The sequence below is a fragment of the Rhamphochromis longiceps genome, linkage group LG1, assembly GCF_057381845.1.
Source record: "Rhamphochromis longiceps isolate RC_006_pf linkage group LG1, R_longiceps_female_GT1.1, whole genome shotgun sequence".
In the NCBI taxonomy this organism is placed as follows: Eukaryota; Metazoa; Chordata; class Actinopteri; order Cichliformes; family Cichlidae; genus Rhamphochromis; species Rhamphochromis longiceps.
This window is the reverse complement of record NC_140557.1, coordinates 34,624,491-34,643,966: the sequence shown is the minus strand read 5'-3', so window position 1 is coordinate 34,643,966 and position 19,476 is coordinate 34,624,491. Positions and strand designations below refer to the sequence as shown.

At 40.0% G+C, this 19,476-nt stretch overlaps 1 protein-coding gene and 1 long non-coding RNA gene across 2 annotated transcripts in view; one reads left to right on the top strand and one right to left on the bottom strand.

Annotated features, from left to right (window-relative positions):
* Positions 1 to 2,311: 2,311 nt before the first annotated feature.
* LOC146679075 (uncharacterized) lies at positions 2,312 to 3,469 on the bottom strand. Its single transcript, XR_014912537.1, has 2 exons — positions 3,151 to 3,469; positions 2,312 to 2,560 (listed from the first exon to the last, which is right to left on the bottom strand). It is a non-coding gene; the product is annotated as an uncharacterized LOC146679075 (long non-coding RNA).
* An 11,934-nt stretch (positions 3,470 to 15,403) lies between these two features.
* The window catches only part of LOC146679073 (protein kinase C-binding protein NELL1-like), a 312,233-nt gene continuing 308,160 nt past the window's right edge, over positions 15,404 to 19,476 (top strand). The window contains exons 1-2 of the mRNA XM_085407775.1: positions 15,404 to 15,541; positions 15,993 to 16,121. Coding sequence (XP_085263901.1) covers positions 15,493 to 15,541; positions 15,993 to 16,121 — 178 coding nt within the window. The 5' untranslated portion in view covers positions 15,404 to 15,492. The remainder of the gene's footprint in view (positions 15,542 to 15,992; positions 16,122 to 19,476) is intronic.

Sequence of the window (19,476 nt, the reverse complement as noted above, 5' to 3'; positions counted from 1 at the left end):
TCTCTGCCACTTGCTGCTTTATGCAAGGCCCTTTTGTCCGAATAATATAAAAGCATGTCATTCTACCGGGGAAAAAAGCACTTACTGCTTATCCTAGGATTGCTGTATTATCCGTGCATTCAGTGTCACTTAGGTTGTAATTTGTTTTCGTTACTGAAAGACTTAAGTAATGGTCACTTAAAATAAGAAGTGTAACGTTTACAAAGGTTTGAATTCAATAGAACAGGGCTTATAGCATATTCATTGCCTCACAACGGAACTTCACTGAGGAGAGAAGTTGATCTGAGGCACAATTATTCAGGAAGTCCCGTCCGTGTCATTTATGTGCACATTGGTAGTCAAGACCACTCACACTGCCAGAAGCTACACTGGGAGAAAAAAAGATGTGTCAACACTGAATTGGTGGTACCCCTCAGAATATCAAAAAAGCATTCCTGTCAGCCTGGCTCTGTACAGTGGCTGCTGCATTCAATTCTATTCAGATGGTTCAGATATGAATGCCTTGCTTTGAAAATACTCTGGACAGAGACTGACTTTTTTTAAGTCTCCCAAATTCTACTAAAATAAATCAATAAACTGTCCCTTTAGCACCTAGAGAGGGAAGAAGAGTTATTGCAGGTCACTATAGTGTGTTTCTGAGTAATTCATCTTTATCCAGTGCTGAAATACTTCTATCGTGATATGGGAGGAGTCTCTCTTATATAGTCTCTCTTAAAATAATAGTGACTACAAATAGTACAGGTAATCACTGATTTTTTTCCCCCTCACCCGTTAATGTTTGAAGCAGATGGCTCTCCCTCTCTAAGCCTGGTTTTGTTGGAGGCTACTTCCTGTTAAAAGGGAGTTTTTCCTTCCCACTTTCACAAAGTACTTACTCATAGGTGGTAGCGTGATTTTTGGGGTTTCTCTGTATTACTGTGTCGTCTTTACCTTTCAATATGTAGCTCCTTTTCCAGCAATGATTGTTGTTGTGATTTGGCGCTTTATAAATAAAACTGAATTGGTTGAATGATTTAATGATAGCTGTAGTCATATTCTATGAGGTGGGGTGGCTGTAGTTCAAGAAGTATCTACTCATCAGAAGGTTGGTAGATCCCTGGCTGCTCCAGTCTGCATGCCAAATACTCTCCGATGGATCCATCGGAGTAGGAATTTGTGTAACTGGTAGATACAAAGTGAATGAAGCATGTTGTATAAAGTGCTTTGAGTGCTCCAGGAGAGTACAAAAGCGTTATATAAGAATCAGTCCATTTACCATTTACGATGCAATCGCACTATTAGAACGCTAAAGTGCTCTCTTTCCCCTAAATTGGATAACTGAGCTTTTCTGTTTTCACCAGATACCAGCTGAAAACCATCAGGAGATTTTTCACCAACACTTTAGACACCACTCTACACCACCATCATTCAGCAGAGTTAAGAAATATGGAAAATCAATGCACGTTGAAGCCTTTCTGGCAGTTGCCCAATACCTTACTAAGATATTTTCAGCCAATTTCCTAGACAGGGATTAAGTTCAGTCTCCAACTAAAAGAACAGTTCAATGAAGATCTGCATTTGAAAAGTTTTTAGTCTTTGACCATGTCCACATGTGGGAAACACTACAGTCCTGTGTTTTTACTGTTTTTGTGGCCATTATAATTGTCCTGTTAATTACATCCTTTTCATTATATCCTGTTTTAATTTTGAAGATTCTCTCTTGTAGCCTGCCCACTTTTTGCTTCCTGCTTTTGTTGCTTTCCCTCCTTTCTGAGTGTCTGCCTTTAGCTTTTCACCGACAGCCATGTTGGATTATCTTCACCTGTTTCCCTTCCACCTGTCACCCCTGTGTATATATGTACATGCATTCCTGTCCTCAGCTTTGCCAGTTTGCACTTTGATGTTGAATTACTGTTTAGATTTACTCTTTTAAACTTTTTATTTTTGCAGTGTCCAGCACAAGCTAATTTTTGTTATTTACTTATTTGTTTGCCTCCGTATCCTACACAGCAAATCCAGCATGTCCAAATTAACACTGTCAGATTTGATTTCAACACTATTAAAGTGTCTATATGGGTCCACACCAGAGAGTGTTAATTTAACTCTTTTTGGAGAGTTGGTACGTTAACTCTGATTTAGTGTTAAACACCAAATCTGTCTGGAGTTGATAATTTAACACTCGGTGTTAAGAGTTTATATATTAACTCTCAAAGAGTATTTTAGTTTAACTACGTAAGAGTTATCTTCTAATTCATTCTAAAAAGCGGGAATTTTACTGTTCTGAACTTCTAGAAATTTCTTTTGGAAATAAACATTTGCTAAAAAGATGCAATGGTTTTTGAAAAACATTTATTCTGAACTGTGCACCACAATTTCAAAACATTTTCTGAAAGATGTAACAGTATACATGTTCTCACTTTCATTAGAATTTTGTTTATCAAAAGGTCTGACATGGTAAATGCAAATAACAGCATTCTCATCACTTATTTCTTCAATACAATATGCATGTCCTTCATTCATCACTTTGTGGAACTTCAACGCACTTCTGCTCTCCCCCATATTCCATCTTCACAAGCATATCCTGTGCAGAGATTGAATAAAAATTAGTTGACACTAATTAATGGCACAAATAATCCAGTAAACAATTGCAGCACAGTAAAAAAAAAAAAGGAATCCTCTTTGAGCCATTATTTGTGTAAAGTATTTTCCCAAAAGACAAAGACACAGGCAACAGGTATACTGAACTAAATGTAAAACCTCAACCTTTTTAATTTTTACCTAAACCGTGTGCACAAAACTCTGGAGGGATCTATGCTAACGTAGAATCCAGTCAGGATGTCAGCTACTGCTGTTTGCTCGTTTTTTGTTTGTTTTTTTATGGGCGATCGTTTTCAGGCTTCAAGTAGCACCATTATACCAACATTTCACATTCTAGACATTGTTTTAGGTGTATTTGACCAAACGTTTGACTGAAAATTCACATACAAGCTGTTTTTCAAGGCTGTGGTATTTGCCTGCAAACAATACCTTTCAGCTAGCTAAAACAGAATATTATGCTATCACCGAGCAACATGGCTAATGCCTTTCACACAGCTTCGTCTCAACTCCAAAGAGCCACAGAAGTAAAAGCTCATAATAATAATTGAAACAATCTTTGAAAAAATGACTTACCAAGCATGGCAAACAACTCAAATATGTAGAGCAAAATGTTCTGAAACGGCTTCGCTTCAGCTTCGATTGGAGCCGTGCTGGGGGCGGAGTCTGTGAATTTACTCTGTTGGTGTCATAGCCCCTGTAGGAGTTCAGAGTTAAGAGGTCAAGAGTTAATGTTTCCATTGTAACACCTCCAGATTTGACAGAGAAACACTCATTTTTAACACTCGATTTTAACTACTATCATTTTACACCTCAGAGTTACATTAAAAGAATGTGACTCTGCTTAGAGTAAAATTAACTCTACTTTTGCAAGGAGACTATTAACACCAAAAAATTTAACACTTTTGAATTTGCTGTGTACATTTGACTCTGCTCTTAACTAAACTAATGCATGGCAGGTCTTCTTTGTGCCCACTCACAGCTGATATATCTTGGATTCCTCACTCTTTCCATTGTTTATGTCAATGAGATGCTGCATGGATGATGAGATGGCATGAGCAAAGCTGCTGCCCAGTTTAGCTGGAAAGGCTGGTCTGGCAGTTGTGGGTCATTGTCAGAACAGAGAGAGACTGACTTGCCAGGATTTTACACAAAACTGTTTGGCACACCAGGAGGATCTGCAGCACAGTAAATGAGGCTTGGTTAACATAAGGACAAGCAAACGTGAGGAGCTTGCCACGCTGCCACGACTGGTGACAGAACAATCCAGCAGAGAGGTTGACGCAGATCAGGTGTGCCAGCTGAGGATCCAGGTGGAGGACAGACATGCCCAGGAATCCTCACAGACAAATCCTCACAGAGACAAGAGACAAAGGGAGTGGAGAAAACAGGAAAAGCAACAGGCAGGTCATCACTAGAAGCTTGAGGAGCTTGACAAACTCTAGATTGTCTATCTGCATTGATTTTAACTCTTCATCCTTCATATTGCAGCAATCAGTACTACAGATCACATGATGGTATAACACTCTGTAAAGAAAACTCAGCAAGAGTCATTCTTTTGGTCTCTGTGTTGTAAACAACAAATTCTGAAATCTCAGACTTGAACTGTGGTTGGAAAACAAAACTTAGAAAACAATTTATTTGTGCTCTGAATAAACAGTCTGCGCTGATGTCTTGTATGAGCTGACCCAGTAAATTGAACTATGAAACGTCTTGATGCATGCGCAATCTTCCAGGTAAGTAAATCCAAAAAGTTTGATTCTGTTGATCTGGACATAACGTTTTCAGCGTGCCCAGATGAACAGAGTGAACCTGTTTGCGCATGCATCGAGACGTTTCATAGTTTAATTTACTGGGCCGGCTCAAACAAAACATCATAATCAACCTTTTGGATACTATGAAAAATTAATACAGAGCTCTTGAATTGACACCCATCCTCTTCCTGATCAAGCTTGTAATTATTTAACATCATTAGTGACAATATTTGAAGGTTATAAAGCCAGACTCCCCCAACACTGCTGTCTATAAGGTTTGCTATCTGTATGCGATATGGTCCTTTCCACACCTCAGCAGCCTGTGCAGGGTGTGAAGTCTCTAAATTGCATGGTCCATATGGCCCTTAATGCTCCTCAGCAGATCTGCTGAGCGCTATTTTAGCATACAGCACCCCGCTGCCTCTAAGTAGCTAATTTGGGTGTATGGAAATGAAATGTCCACACTCTGTATTTACTGTAAGACACTCCTCCATTTGTACCGTAATAATAACTGCAACCAGAGAAACACATTCAAGGGTCAATCAGCTTTAATAGCTCTGCTCTCAACAGCTAATAATCAAAGCTCCATTTCTGTAGATTGCATGTTATGAAGTTATAAAAGTATTTCAAATTTTGAAAGAAAGAATATCAAGTTGGAATTAAATGTTTCAAACGGCATTAAATTCAGTGGGGTGGGGGGTGTTTAATGAGTTGGTTCAGTGGGCCATGGTGCCAGAGATGACAAATATCACACACTGAACATGCTGCCATCTTCCACACTGGTGTTAGCTAGCTATAATGTGTGAAGATGAGTCCTTGCATTCCAGAATTCATGATTTGCAGCAGCTGATTAACTGTGCAAATTTAGGAAGCAAGTTAATGCATCAGAACAGCATTATCCAGTTAATGGTTTATTAATGCACTGTGCTTTGGCTATTGAAGTATTTAACATTTAAAAGGTTTTCAGTCCTTGTAGTATTTCAAACAGCAACTTCAATTCCTTGTTTCCTCTGTTTCCATTATACGTGTTGTTGAACAGACAATGCACAAGATTGGCTTTAAATGTTAATGTGGAGGATATAACTCTGATGTGAACGCTAACGCTGCAGGAATCTATGGAACAGATGGCTTCCAGAGTCTTAAAAAGTTTAGATGATATCTGGCAGAGGCAACTTTGGATGATTTCTGCAGGAGTTTGTGAGTCTGTAAAGACACCAGAGATGTACAAGTCGTATCGTGAGAGGCAGTAAAAAGGGTATTTACCTAAATGTTCAATCTCATTTCATACCCCGTACGAGCTGAAACTGTAATTATGCCAGATGAAAGCACATCCTTTTTTTTTCTATTTTCAAACTAATTTGTGCAGATTATAGTTTCATTATGACGACAGGCTTTAATGACATTTACAGGACGTAGCAAGCGACAAAGCAAAAAGTGAGCTGTCGTGTTTCAAGAGAAAATCAAAAGCTTTCAACTCATTCACTGCCTTAAAACAGACACATCTTTCAGAGGATCCATACAATAGTGCCGCATTTTCCTGAGAGTATCTGGCAAACTAAGTAAATGCATACCAGCCAGGAGGCAGCAATCTAAATAACAGTTCAGGGATCAAGCAATAAAGCCGATGTCTCATCAGAATCTCCACTTGCTTGGACTGTATTATTCATCACAGTGAAAAGTTAAAAAAGAATAAAATTAGTGCCCTGACACTGAAATAGAGTTTCTTCAAGTTACTGAAAAGGACAAAAAGGAAACATTTCAGTGCTACTGAGTTTTTGGGAGATGAATTTCAGTGTATGTGTCTGTGGGCAACATGAACAAGGTGAAATGGGAAAAATCACATCCAGAATTCTTCTACTACATATCATACATTTGAAAAAACCAAACCAAACCAAACAAATCAACATTTTATGTCATGATAAAAATTGAAAAAGCAAATAATGTCAAAATTATTTGACAGCTTTCTTGCTGTCAACAAATTCCATCAAAAACACTAAAACCGTCAGAGGGTTAATCTGTCTTAGTTTAATTTGACTTTTACTGACCTTTAGCCCAACGCCCTCAATCAGGACACAGATATAAAATGATTATTATTTAATTTGGTTTAGTTTCAATTAGTTTCCAGTTTGTGTTTTCTTGTTTCATTTTGGCTTTTAATCTTTAAAAATGGTTACATTTATGGAAACATTACATTTGGAAACATGTAAAATTGTTAGTTTGATTTTTTTCAAAAGTCTACTTTATATTTTTATTTTATTTAACTACAATGTTTTTTTCATATAATTTTTGTTTTTAATTTAGTTTTAGTTAACTACAATAACCTTGGTTCAGATGAAGAATCCTAACAACATCGGTCAGTCTCTGTCCTTCTCCACAGCATCAAAGCTCAGGGTCAATCTCCTTGGTGACCATGCACCAAACTTTGTACCAAAAAAATCACGGCTGCCTGATGACACATCATAATGGCTATAGGAACTGAACGGAAACAATAATATTTAGCTGAAGAATCATCTTAATTTACATTTGTCCAAGATTATTAAGTGATTGTCACGCAGTACATTTTGAATACGGTGAAAGAAATGATCCTAGATCATACTGTAAGACATCTCCACTGATGGCCACTTTCAGCATAGTGACAGCACTTCTAGTGAGTATGAAGTCAAAATGATGAATGGTGCCAGACCTTGGGAAAAAGAAAAGCCATACAGTTTAATGGAAATATTTGCAGGTAGGAGTAACATATTGTTAGTATTTGTTTGCACAATGAAAAAGAATAGTGTTTAGAAGAGTGTTTGTCACGTCTTTGAGCATACCTTTTCACTGCTATTAGAGGATGTTTGTCTGCAGTTTGTCTGACTTCTGTTACATTTTTGAGAGATCTGATCTCAATGACACAGCAGTAAGTTATCATTCCAATCACGTTGTTGTTGCCCTCTGCAAGAGAGGCACTGTGTGTGTTTGTTTGTGTGTATGTTTCATTGTAGCAATGTGTTTACCGCTTTCTGAAGAAAGTTGAGTGCAAAAGTGGGTCATGCTTGGGATAAGTGTTGCTATATTTGTCAAAGAAATCAAACCACAAAAACTTGCAGGGACAATTGTCCATCACGTCCACTACTGACAGTTTCTGTGTGACCCCATAATTGCCTTCCAGCCACAGATTTTGTGAACAATACAGAAGCCAGTGTTAGCAATTTGTTCCTTAAGCAGGTTAGCGTGGAGGGAAAAATAGCAATTTCCAACATTTCCTGCTCTGTTATTGAATGAAGACACATGTTTTTAAAACTGTGGTGCTAAAGAAGTACTTGTGTGCCATAAAAAAGAATTATTTTTTTTAACAACTGCAGCTCATTTGCTGTCATATTAAATAGAATATACAACTTAGCGGTTTAGAAGCTAAATTTGTCTTTCTTTTTTAAAGACCTGTGAGAAACAAATCACGTTCTTGGAGAAGTGACAGTCTACTAGTCTCTCACTCTGGCCAACAAAAATGACGTTAAAGCATTGATTCCCCTGAGTGCCATTAAGGTGTCCCTCTGGAGCTGACATGGGTTTAAAATATCACCTGATATCGCCAACTCATAACCTTCTCACTGTTTCTAACCTGTCTGCCGTTAACAAGGCCTGTTAAAGCCACGTAAGAGACAAAACTCTACCACCTGAAAAGGTACAAATACTGTAGAAACCAGGTCATGAACTGTCAATCCCTTTCCTTTCACAGGGCAGAAAATAAGACCTGAACTGTGATAAAGCAGAGGTCAGGTCTACACTAATCTGGATCACCCTGAAACCTTTACCATGTGTTCTCCCTCATTAATAACTGAGTCTTTTAAGATAGATAGAAGGCCACAGTAGAAGTTAACACTGTGATTAGTTTATGCCAGCATGTTACACTTTGGTGTTATTTTGACCAGTTTCTTAACTCCCAGCTTTGGCTCATATGCAAAATGAATGAGCTCGAGGTGCAAGTCTTTGAGCAGGTCAGCGTCTGCATGCATCTCTAAATATGGGAGAGTTTCCCAGAAGGCCCAGACTCGTGGAGGGAGATTGATGCAACAACTGGAAAGCAAGAGATTTTCTGCAAAACTTGTCTGTTTGACTACTTCACCTCTGTAACCTCTGCTGTTGTAGTTGAAAAGAAATATATATGTTTTCCTTTCAGCAGCAACATCAATTATTTAAGTGTATAATGCACATCTCACGTATAAAAGTATGAACAATAAAAACTTATGGCACTGTTTACATTATAGTTTGTGCAATAACCAGTGCAAGCATAACAATGGCCCACCAAGGGTAAACTATGCAAGCATATATATGTAGTAAAGAGACACTTGAAAGCATTCTTTTTTTGCATGTGGTCCATCTGTAGTCCAGGCAATTTCAGCTGACTGTTATACAAGGTAGTCAATGTAGAGAGCAAAACCTCTTGGTGAAATATCATTTCAAAAGCGCAAGCTATTGTCTACAACAGAGGTCCCCAACCTTTTTTGCGCCACGGACCGGTTTATGCCCGACAATATTTTCATGGACCGGCCTTTAAGGTGTCGCGGATAAATACAACAAAATAAAACTAGTACCGGTACCGAAAAAAAGAAAATTTATTCATAACACACATGAAAAGACCCAGGAAAACCGAGTAAACGATAAAAACGATAACAAAATAACGCTGAAAACAGATAAAAACCCTGAAAACTATACATTTCACACCTGAGCCTCAACTCTCGCGGCCCGGTACCAAACGACTCACTGACCGGTACCGGTCCGAGGCCCGGGGGTTGGGGACCGCTGGTCTACAACAACTTAGCTTTTTGTTAGCTAATCAGCTCATGGTGTGACTCTAAATGAATGGAACAGGAATTCTTGGCCTTGATTAGAGTTATCCATTGTCTTCTGGCTACATATAACACACTGAAACTTTGGGTGTTGCCCAAGTCATTAGACGGGTTTCTAATTGGACCAAGGATATCTGAAATCGTGTTTGAGTTGATGTGCTCTCTTTTGTGTTAACGCTAGCACAGCAAGAGAAAATAGGAAAGGACAAAAAGAAAACTAAGCACCTCTCTCATTTTAGCTAATTCGAAGTCACCTCTGGCCTTTTATAGTTCTTGTAGTGAAGTTTTGCCACTGGTGTATATATTTGTTTCCTCTTCCAAATTACAGCACAAGTACAAAACACAAGTATTTTTAAATAGCCAAGGTTGCCCCTGACTGATTGAGTCCTAGATGAAGGCTGTCAAGCATGGGAAAGAAATCAGGGTGCCAAGCCCGGCATGCAGAGCAGTGGCACTCATGAAGGCACATCCGCCAGTCTGGTATAGAGCTACAGATTTGGGCATTGCATAGGGAGTACTTTAACTCTGTGATTAATGGGTAATGATGGGCTTTCAGCAGGCACAGCGGGACACTGCTGCATGGCTTTTTTCCCTGGGCTGTAATATTCAGGCAGTCGTTCAACAAACGTGGCTCATCAGGAGCTTAGTTCTTCGTTACACAATATACACTATATTTCTTTTCATGTCTGCCAGGGTTATCACATACAAGAAGATTTAATCTGCTGAAAAAGACAGTCAAAACATGAGACATAAAAGCTGTCTGTGGATTTAACAGCACAAACTGACTAACTAGAATAAAACTTGGATTTAGCTTCTGGTGTCAGTGCAAATGAGGACTCCTTGTGCTTGTGTCATTTTCTTGAACAGATGTTTATATCACCTGCTGTGTGCCAGCAGAAACATTTTAGGGTTTTCAGTCATGATCGTTCATTTTTCATTCAGAAATACAAAAACAAATCTAATACAAAACAAAAATCCCCAGCCACAAGTTGTTATACCAAAAAAAAAAAAAAAAAAACATAAAAAAAAAGCTGCTTTCCACTTTCAACACATAGCTCTACGTGTTTAATTTAGCATGGTTTTACACTGGATGCCCTTCCTGACACTTCCCCAAAGGGGACTTGCATCTCCAGCTGGAAACAAACCAGCAACCTTTCGCTTGCCAAGCAAATGTGTTTTCCACTAGACCACAAGTTGTCACACCAGTCAGTAGTTAAAAAAGAGTAAAGTTAATGCTTTGGAACACCTGCGTTACCACCCATAATGTGGACCGGCCAGACTCTAGCAGTTCATTTTGAGAATACCCACCAATGTTGGAGAGTTGTGAGTTGCCTGCTAAGACCTGGAATTGTTTAAAATCTCTCCAAGCTGATATGCATGAAATTTATTGGAAATGGTTGCAGAATTGACTTAACTAAATTTTATATTGCAGGCTATACAGCAGGGTACAAACTGCTGGTTCCACTAAAAAAAATAACTTCTCCTGCAAATATCTAAAAGGATCTGCACCGTTTTTGAAACAAAAAAAGAGAAAACTTTGGGCAGTTGAAAACAAGATGAACTTGAACCAGAATGATGGAAAAAGAAAGGTGTGGAAAAGGAAAGGAACAGCTTGAGCTGATGCATATCACATTATCTGTCAAACATGGTGAAGACGATGCGATGACATGAACATGTTCAGTAGAAAGTGGCAGTAAACACTACTGGAACTGGGTTGCCAGTGTTTATTGATGATGTGACTTTTGATAGAAGCAGGAGGATGAATGGTTAAGTGTAGAGGGCTCTACCCCCCCTTAGATTCAGCCAAATGCTTCAAAACCAGATAGTACTTCACAGTGCAAAAGGATAATGACCCAGAGCATTCTGCAAAATATATACTTTTCAGTTATTAAAGGCAAAGACCTGAATACAGACAGCAATGGAAGGGCTGCAGTAAAGGCCTAGCAGAGTGCTGTATGTCAAGGTAACACAGATGATATCCATGTTCTAAGATTTAGAAAGTTTGCTCGAATGATTTTCATCCAAGCATTAAAATACAATTATTAGATGTAAACTTGCACTATTTTTGTCCAGTTAACTTGAGCCCCTGAAAATGGGAGGGCTGTGTATAAAAATAGCTGTTATTACATTTATTATAATCATTATTATTTTTGTATATCACCGTGAATTGAAGCTGAAAGTTTGCATTTGAATTGCATCTTGATTCTCTTATTGAAAAATCCCCCGTGGTACACAGATGGAAAATTACAAAAATTATGTCATTGTCCAATAACTAATGGACATTACTTTTGTTACACCCCAGCCCAGGGAAAACCGGTGTGCAACGTAAGGAAAAAAAAAAAAAAAAAAAAAGGAAAATGCCCCCACACTCCCTTCTCTCAAGGAAGACGAAGCATGGCCAAAACAACAAAAAAAACCTCTAGAAATGAAATAATATTGACAACTATTTACATCTATTTACAACAAACTATTTACAACACGGCAAAAGCTTCCAGATTACAAATTCACACGCAGCCACATGCACAGTTCGTTGGGAACAGGAAGTAGGCAGGGGCATGCCAGTTGAGAAGGGTCCTCATTTATAGCCGGCCTCTCCCAGTCCTCCACCAATGGTCAGCCTCCACCTGGAACTCACATAGCAGCAATAACACAGGACACAAACTATGCCCCCCTCTGGTGTGGCAGACAAAAAACACAGTACAAAAAATATCCATAACACTGATCATAACACTTTATATATGAGAAGAAGCTAACAGTTCTGTAATATATCTCAGAACATTTAATGTGCTGCAAATGTGTGAAAAAGGAACAGAGTGAATAGTCTTCACAGATGTTACAGGATCATCTGCCTGTTGCTACTGTAAACACTCTGAGAACACTGCACATTCTGAGTAATTCCTCCACTTATATTTGAAAGAACTACACCATGATTTCTAACACTGTCACATTAACTGAAGCACTCTTCTAGCTCCAGGGTGGTTTTTTTGTCCGAAAACCTTTTTTTTTTTACCATTTTCCCACAATCTCACTGTAACCCTTTAGGTTAATTTGTCTACCCACCTGCTTGCAAACCTCTTTTTGATGCCCCGTAGATTTAAACTTAAACAAGCATGTTATTTTCATCTAAAAGCTCTTTTGGTTGAGAAAATGAAATAGTCATTTAGTTATTTACCATTAAAAAAATAATCTAAGCATTCCTAAAAGCAGATCACGTAGTATTTGCATTTTAAATATATTAAAGAAGAAAGTCTGAGGCAAAGACACATAATGAGCAAGAGATTGTGTTTGACTTTTTTTTGTTGCATCTCTCTCCCCTCACACCCAATCAGTCATGGGAGATGGCCGCCCTGAGCCTGGTTCTGCCAGAGGTTTCTTCCTTTACCCTTTCCACTGTCACCAAGTGTTTGCTTATAGAGGGTGTCTGATTGTTGGCATTTATGACGATCTTTACCTTACAATATGGAGTGTCTGTCATGGTCTGCGGTGGGTGGCTGGAATTTCCATAAGGCTCCTGAACTGACCTGGGATCCGCCCCTGGGCAGGGCCAACTCCAGCTCCTGCACACCTGGAGCCTATTGCAGGCAATCAAGCCAGAGGGATTTAAACCACACGTTGATGTTCACTCACTGCCAGTTCGTCATCAACACATGTTGGTAACAGCCCTTATACTTCAAGTTCTTGCTGTGATCTATCTTGTTAACTTGTGCTGCAGTTGCTGTATTCACCTTGGCTCATGCTCCACCTCTGGACTCAGGATACCAAGCAATCATTCTGAAAATCTCTCTGTGCCTCACCTGCCTGCCCTCCTGCCATCACACTCCATCTGAAGCCCCGGATCTCAGGCCAGCCTTTCCACACCACTCAGCCTCCCCTGGATTCTCATCACCCCCCTCTCAACACTCTATGTCCCCTACTGCAAGTAAGAATTGCTACTCTTACAACTGGCCACTTCAGAGCTGCCTCCACTACCTCCCTAACTCCTCTATCTTCTCTCTTCAGTGTGACTGTTCCCTGCTTAGCTCCACTCCGCATCTCAGGCCTCATTCCCTCGCCCTAGCCATGTTCCCCAGGCCACGCCTCGTCAAACTCCACGTCTTATTGTTTTTTTTTTGTTTTTTGTTTTTTTGTGTCTTTGCTTTTTTGCACTTAAACCTAATAAATTGTTACATCATCTGCTGTCTCTGCTCTGGGTTTCTGCACCTGAGTCCTGTTCAGTACAGGCCACTCGGCCCCGTGACAGTGTCTTGAGGTGACTTTTGGTGTGCTTCGGTGCTATATAAATCAAACTGAATTGAGTCTAAGATTATCTGGCACTTTTTTTTTTTTTTTTTTTTTTTTTTTTTTTTTTTAAATTTGGTAATTAGTTGCAATTAGGAAACATTTGTGATTTGGGTTAAAAGTGATTATTTTCCAACATTAAACATAACTTAGTATGCTCATTTGAGTAATTCTGCCCAATTTCGTGACACAGGTGTATGTATACGGTGACCACTGTGTACATCGGCGTACCCTCGCCCTTACGTTGCTTGTGTGTTTCATGGCATATAGTGTGATGATATCTGTGCTTCTTTATGTGGTATGGAGTTTTTTGTGTTTTCTCCTCATGATGAATCACTTGTTGGAAGTCATCATGGGCAGAAACCCTTTTTCTTCTCCTGACTTTGCCCCTATATGTTACATATTTCACTATCTATCCCTGTTTTTGCTGCCTGTCTCCCCAATGTAAGTTTGTATACTGTATGTATTGCCTGTATGGTCGACTAGGTCTGTCATTTCAGCTGCAGGCAACTGCAACTGACAGATAAAGCTTATCCTTAACCTTATTTCACATGAGAGTTTAATTGTTAAAATAGAACTATATGTCATAACCTATAGGGAGCATAGACTTCTATATTTAGATAAACAGACTGCCAGTGTAACTATCAAGCTACAGTAGATACAAAGAGTAACTGCGTACAGGGAGAATCAACCGACCTGACTTTGTCCACAGGTAATACAATCTGCCTACTAGCACCTCTGAGCTCACTATGTGGTTAACTATTGGCAATCAACAGAGGCATTTCACGTGAAAAAGAAATGTAAGTGAATTAACAAAAATCTGTAATCTCACACAGACACATTCTTTTTCTAGATTGTCCTCGGTTGCCTGTGGGTGGGAATAGGAACCCCTGCATAAATTTGCTGTGCTTCAGTAGATAATTCCACACATGATCCTGATATTTATAAAGAAACAACAGACGGATAAATAAATAAAGTGGACAACACTGTGCATTTTAATTGGCTTTCTTTTCCCTACACTTAATATTCTGAGAGGCAGGAATTTTGTAGCCTGTAAACACCACCGCCTGTCTAAAAACAATTTAAATTCTCTTTCCCTCCCCTTTCTGCTGGCTGCTCTGCAACCTGTAATTTCAAATTACATGTTGTTTTACCCTTCAATTTTTTCGGGTTCTGGATCAGTGGATAGGCAGTGTTGTTTACAGTCTAATTTGAATAGGTGGAGGAGTGACCTGCATCCCAAAGCACCGTCCCCGGTGTGGAAAAGGCAAGCACTGTTGGAGCAGGCGATGCATGCTGCTGCAGTCTCTGAGCAGATACCTCTGTTCTTGCCCTCCCTAGTTTGAGTTGACGCAGGTAACCCAGACAACCTGACAATGTAGACAAAGTGAAGGCAGGCAGGGGAATGGACCTTAATAAGGACAGGCCCCAGAGGAAAGAGCACTGGAGCAGCAGGGATGAGTTCGGAGAGTTGTGACGCAAATTCTTGTTATACAAACTTCTCATTTAGAGAAGACTCCCTGAGCTACGGTATGTTCATGTGGCTAATATAATGGGCTCCACTTTGTGAACTGCTGTGTCAAATTGCCGCTTGAGGCTGTAAAAAATATTTTCTCTGTTGTGACAAATAACAGCAGCCTTCTACAGACATTACCGATGTCCTCCACTCACAAAGTTCCGTTTGAAAACCTCTTTCTCACCTCCAAAAAACTGGAAGTTTCTGTTGTCTGAGCGGAGGGGAACTTCGCAGTTCGAGTGATGAGAATATCCTCGAATTTCATATCGGCTGCTCAGTTTAATAGGAGTCACACATGAACGCGGATGTGGGTCACTTTTAATGCCGTCCACCAACTGACTGGATACGTTTAAAGCCCATTAACTCTCCCGGTGTTGTAATTAGAGAACCCCTGCTCACGGATTGTGGACCATTCCTCCGTTCCTCCACATCCAGGCGAGGTGAGAGCGGCGCAGAGCACCAGACGGACCGGAGCGGGTTAGTGTGGGTACACGGAGGCGCGTCACACTCACGGACTCTGTACATCGCAACTCCAACACAAATGGATATTTACGTGGCTCTGTTATCCCTTTTCTTTTTTACCACACCAGGTAAGCACAAAGCCCGTGTTCACTCTTGTAGCATCTTATTGTAGCAGAAGCTTTTTTTTTCTTTAAATATATATAATTTCTTTTTCTTTACGCTTCCCAGTTTGCACATTGAGTGCAAGGATTCCAGAATTGTGGCAGTGCCTTTAATTTTTCAGTATTATTTCAGTTATTTTTATTTTCAATCACCTACAGTTTGCAGAGTTAGAAGACAGGTGATGGTCGTGGACACATACAGCACTCTCCCCCTTTCTTTTAGTGGGCAGCCTTAGCAGCATCTTTCGTGAAAAATAAAAACTGCGTGACTTTTTCTACAACCAGCCATTTTAAGTGGATAAATGCAGAAAACAGTGACCGGGTCTGTGTTTAAAGTGAATCAACATTGTTGTTAAAACACTGTCAGCTTCACTTCTGTCAGCAGATTGTCCTCTCACCTCCAAATTCTCTTCCACAGCTTTGGCTTTCGGTTCAGATCAAGACTACCAGCTTGATATCATCAATGAACTTGACCTGGCAAATGCCACCTATGGAATTACCCAAGTGGCGGGTCTTCACAACAGCAGCAAAGCCTTCCTTTTCCGAGGTAATGCACGCACTCTGACGTTTTCTCCATCAGTCGCGCTGCTCAAGTTCAAGAAATGGCTTTGTCTTCTCTCTTTATGATTACGCGCACTCACTCGCGCACGCTCTTTGTTTATTAGTAAGTGTGAGGAAAGCCACACGGCGCCACACCTTTTGGTGTCACCGGATTAGCGGGGATGCTGAGAGAGAACGCTCCGGGGAGCCTCTCTCATAATTACTCCACTCTCATTTTGTCCCATGCAGCAGATGCTCAGACTCTTTCAGGCACGCTGATGCGCTTAGTCTGTTAGACATCTCCAGCACTTTGAATGCTCCCAGTGATATCTACTGCCTAATGCCAACAACTGGTGGTTAATGGAAACCAGGCTGCTTTCACTGTGAGGATCCTGAAGGACGCACAGCATGACTACAGCGTTTAAAGCCTAAAAGGAGAAAAATGTCAAACTCAATTGGCAGTAGTTTAAAAATGATCAACCAGTTTAAATTAAATTTGAGCTTTGTTGTGGTTTGAGAGGGCTTACCGGTGTCACCAAATTGCTTTCCTATGCTTTGCTGGCTTGCTTCTCTGCACTACAAAAAAATAAAGACTGTTTGGCACAACTTGTACCGTCTTCCTGTAGCGCCGTCAGCTTTGCAGAGGCGGAATTGTTAGAGTTGTGGGACAGAGGAGAGAGTGTGATGCACCCGTGTTGGATGCACAGCACTGATAGAAGAGAGAAAGAGAGTCAAGATTACTAAGAAAGTTACAGGAGGGGTTTTTTTTTAGGTGATGAGTTGCTCTATATGTGTTTGTGTGCTTTGATTCCCTCTTCTGCAAGAAAAGTTAACAGCTATAGAGTGGAATTCAGTCTTTGTTCATGTTTTACTTTCCCGATATTCAAAAAGGCTTCAAGTCTTGTGTGTGTGTGTGTGTGTGTGTTGTTGGAAGTAAACTAGTAAGGTTTTTTTTTCTTGCATTACTATTCAAATTTAAAGATATGGGCACAAACACCAGCAGCTTGAATTCAAATTTGGTAGCTCTGGGTGTTGATACTCATATAAAGCAGAGTGGCAGTGTTTTGTGTGTATCTGTGTGTGTGCAAGTAGTTTTATTTTCTAGAGGGTTTGGCTGGATGAGCAACTGGCCCTGTATGAATGAGTGCAGAGCAGCTTGGCCAAGTCTTTCAAGTTGAAGCTATCCAAGATTCAGGGCTGGCGGGCATATGGGAACCTTACTTTTTACACGACCCACACAGGCCTACACCACAATCCTACTCCAAGCTGTTCTCCCCACAGTTTCTAGGCTTCCAGGGTCGAGGTGCAGAAGCCAGATAGGAAAATAGGAGGTCAATCCAATGGGGAAAACTGGACCTGTGACTGCTGGAGAGGATGCTTGTGTTGAGACCTATTTAACACTTTGCCTAAACTCCCACTACTTTCATGGCCCTGTAACCCAGATGGCTTCAGCCAAAGATGTAGCAATTACTGGGTCTCTTGTGAAATAAAAATGTAAAAAAAAAAGTTGATTCTTGAGCCACTGTAGCTGATTGGGTCAGAGATTATTCGAAATGACCTATTTACATTTTGAGCAATCATATTGTGCTCTGGTCTGAATCTATTTCATTTGTTAGATTGCATAAGTTGTAGACTAACGTGAAATTGAAATGTTGGGTAAATGGCTGGAAAATTGGGGCAAAGCGGCGTTCCAGTTAATGTGGATAATGCTGAGGGGAGTGTCTTTGGCTGGTACCAGTCTCAGCATCTTTCAGTTGGCAGTTGATTTAAAATCAAAAAACAAAACAGATGGTTTTCATGAGAAAATAGGTTTCAATATCACTTCTCTGTTATTATAATATTAACATACCACCACACACTGAAATCCAGTTTCTGAGAGGCAAGCAGGTGCAGCCACTGCTAAAAGGTTCTTAGTTGAATTTGAGACTTGATGCTGTGATGAAAAGAAACACAGATGCTAATAATGCTCTCCACTGTGCGCTGAGAGCAGGGAACAAAACTCAACTAATTTCTAAGATCTCTGCATTTTCTTTGTAAAATTTTGCACCTTTTATGAACAGGACTGTTAACATTGCTGGAACGTCTGTGATGTATTGAAAAAAGTTAGTTTGCCCAGACAAGTGTTGACCTAGTTTCTCATCCTACATTGGAACCCAGATTGTCAGCCTCATTACTCAGACCCCCCTCTGTCCCAGTGTTGGTTTACATTTAAAGTAATGGTGATTATTAGTTTGTATTCTTGTATTCCCCGTGGGTATAGTTTGCCTCTGTTGGTTTGTCACTTTTGTCTAGACTGAAATATCTCATCGCATAAGACCATCCCTGTGAGTCTGATAGAAGTGCACTCAGAGCTTGAAAATACAGTATGAATGTTCTGTAAAACACCTGAGTGACAGTTGAGTACGTTACAAGACATTCTTACTTCCCAGTGAACAGACCCTGATATTTTTCTGAAGCTCAGCTCAAAGCATTTAGTTTAAACCTGCATAAGTATAGCTGTTCAAAACTAAAGCCTAGTCTTCATGAGTCTGTCTCTAGACTCAAATTAGGCCATATCCAAATAATGTCTGGCCTAAATAGGTCGGTTCGAGGTGTATTGCTGTTGATTTTTCAATATTTCATGTGGAGCCAACCATACTTTATAGGCAGCTTTGATCATGAGTGCATCATTACTGCTAGATGAAGAAGAGTTTTTTGTGAGCTGTGAATTGTAAGGGAAAAGGCATTTATATTCTTATAGTACTATCAAATGTGATTGCTCATTAATTGGTGCCACATCAGGCTGGTGCAGTGTTGATCTCTTTTTGGGCTGAACTGGACTGGATGCAGTAGTTGTTTATGCTCTCTGGACAGCGTGTCTTTTGGTCACTATTGGGGTAAGTTATCTTTTTAAGTCCCAGTTATACAGGCCTAGAGACTGGTTTGTAACTGCCTGGGAACCACCGGTTGTGAGGAAAACATGAGGGTTAGTTGTTGAGTGGTGGTGGCAATTGCTGTGATATCAGTTGCTAAGCCTATATTGCCCAGGCCTAGAGACCAGTCGGTGCCTGATTGTCTGGATGCAGTCTGATAGGAACAAAGCAATTAGCAGGAGGTTTTTGGCGCAGTTGCGACCTGTTTTGCCCAGCTTCTAGCAACCACTCACCAGTTGTTCAGGGAATGGATATTTTGGTCTATCAAGACTGGCAGCTAGTCACTAGGTCAGTGTGGCTAAGGAGTTATGGAAACCATATCGTTTAAGTTAAAGTTAAATCAAACCCCTAAATACAAGCGGATACATCATCACTGTTATCCAAAGCATTTATTTTTTTACCTTGTAATAACAAGGCTCTGAAGCAAATATTATTTAAATTTTTTTATCC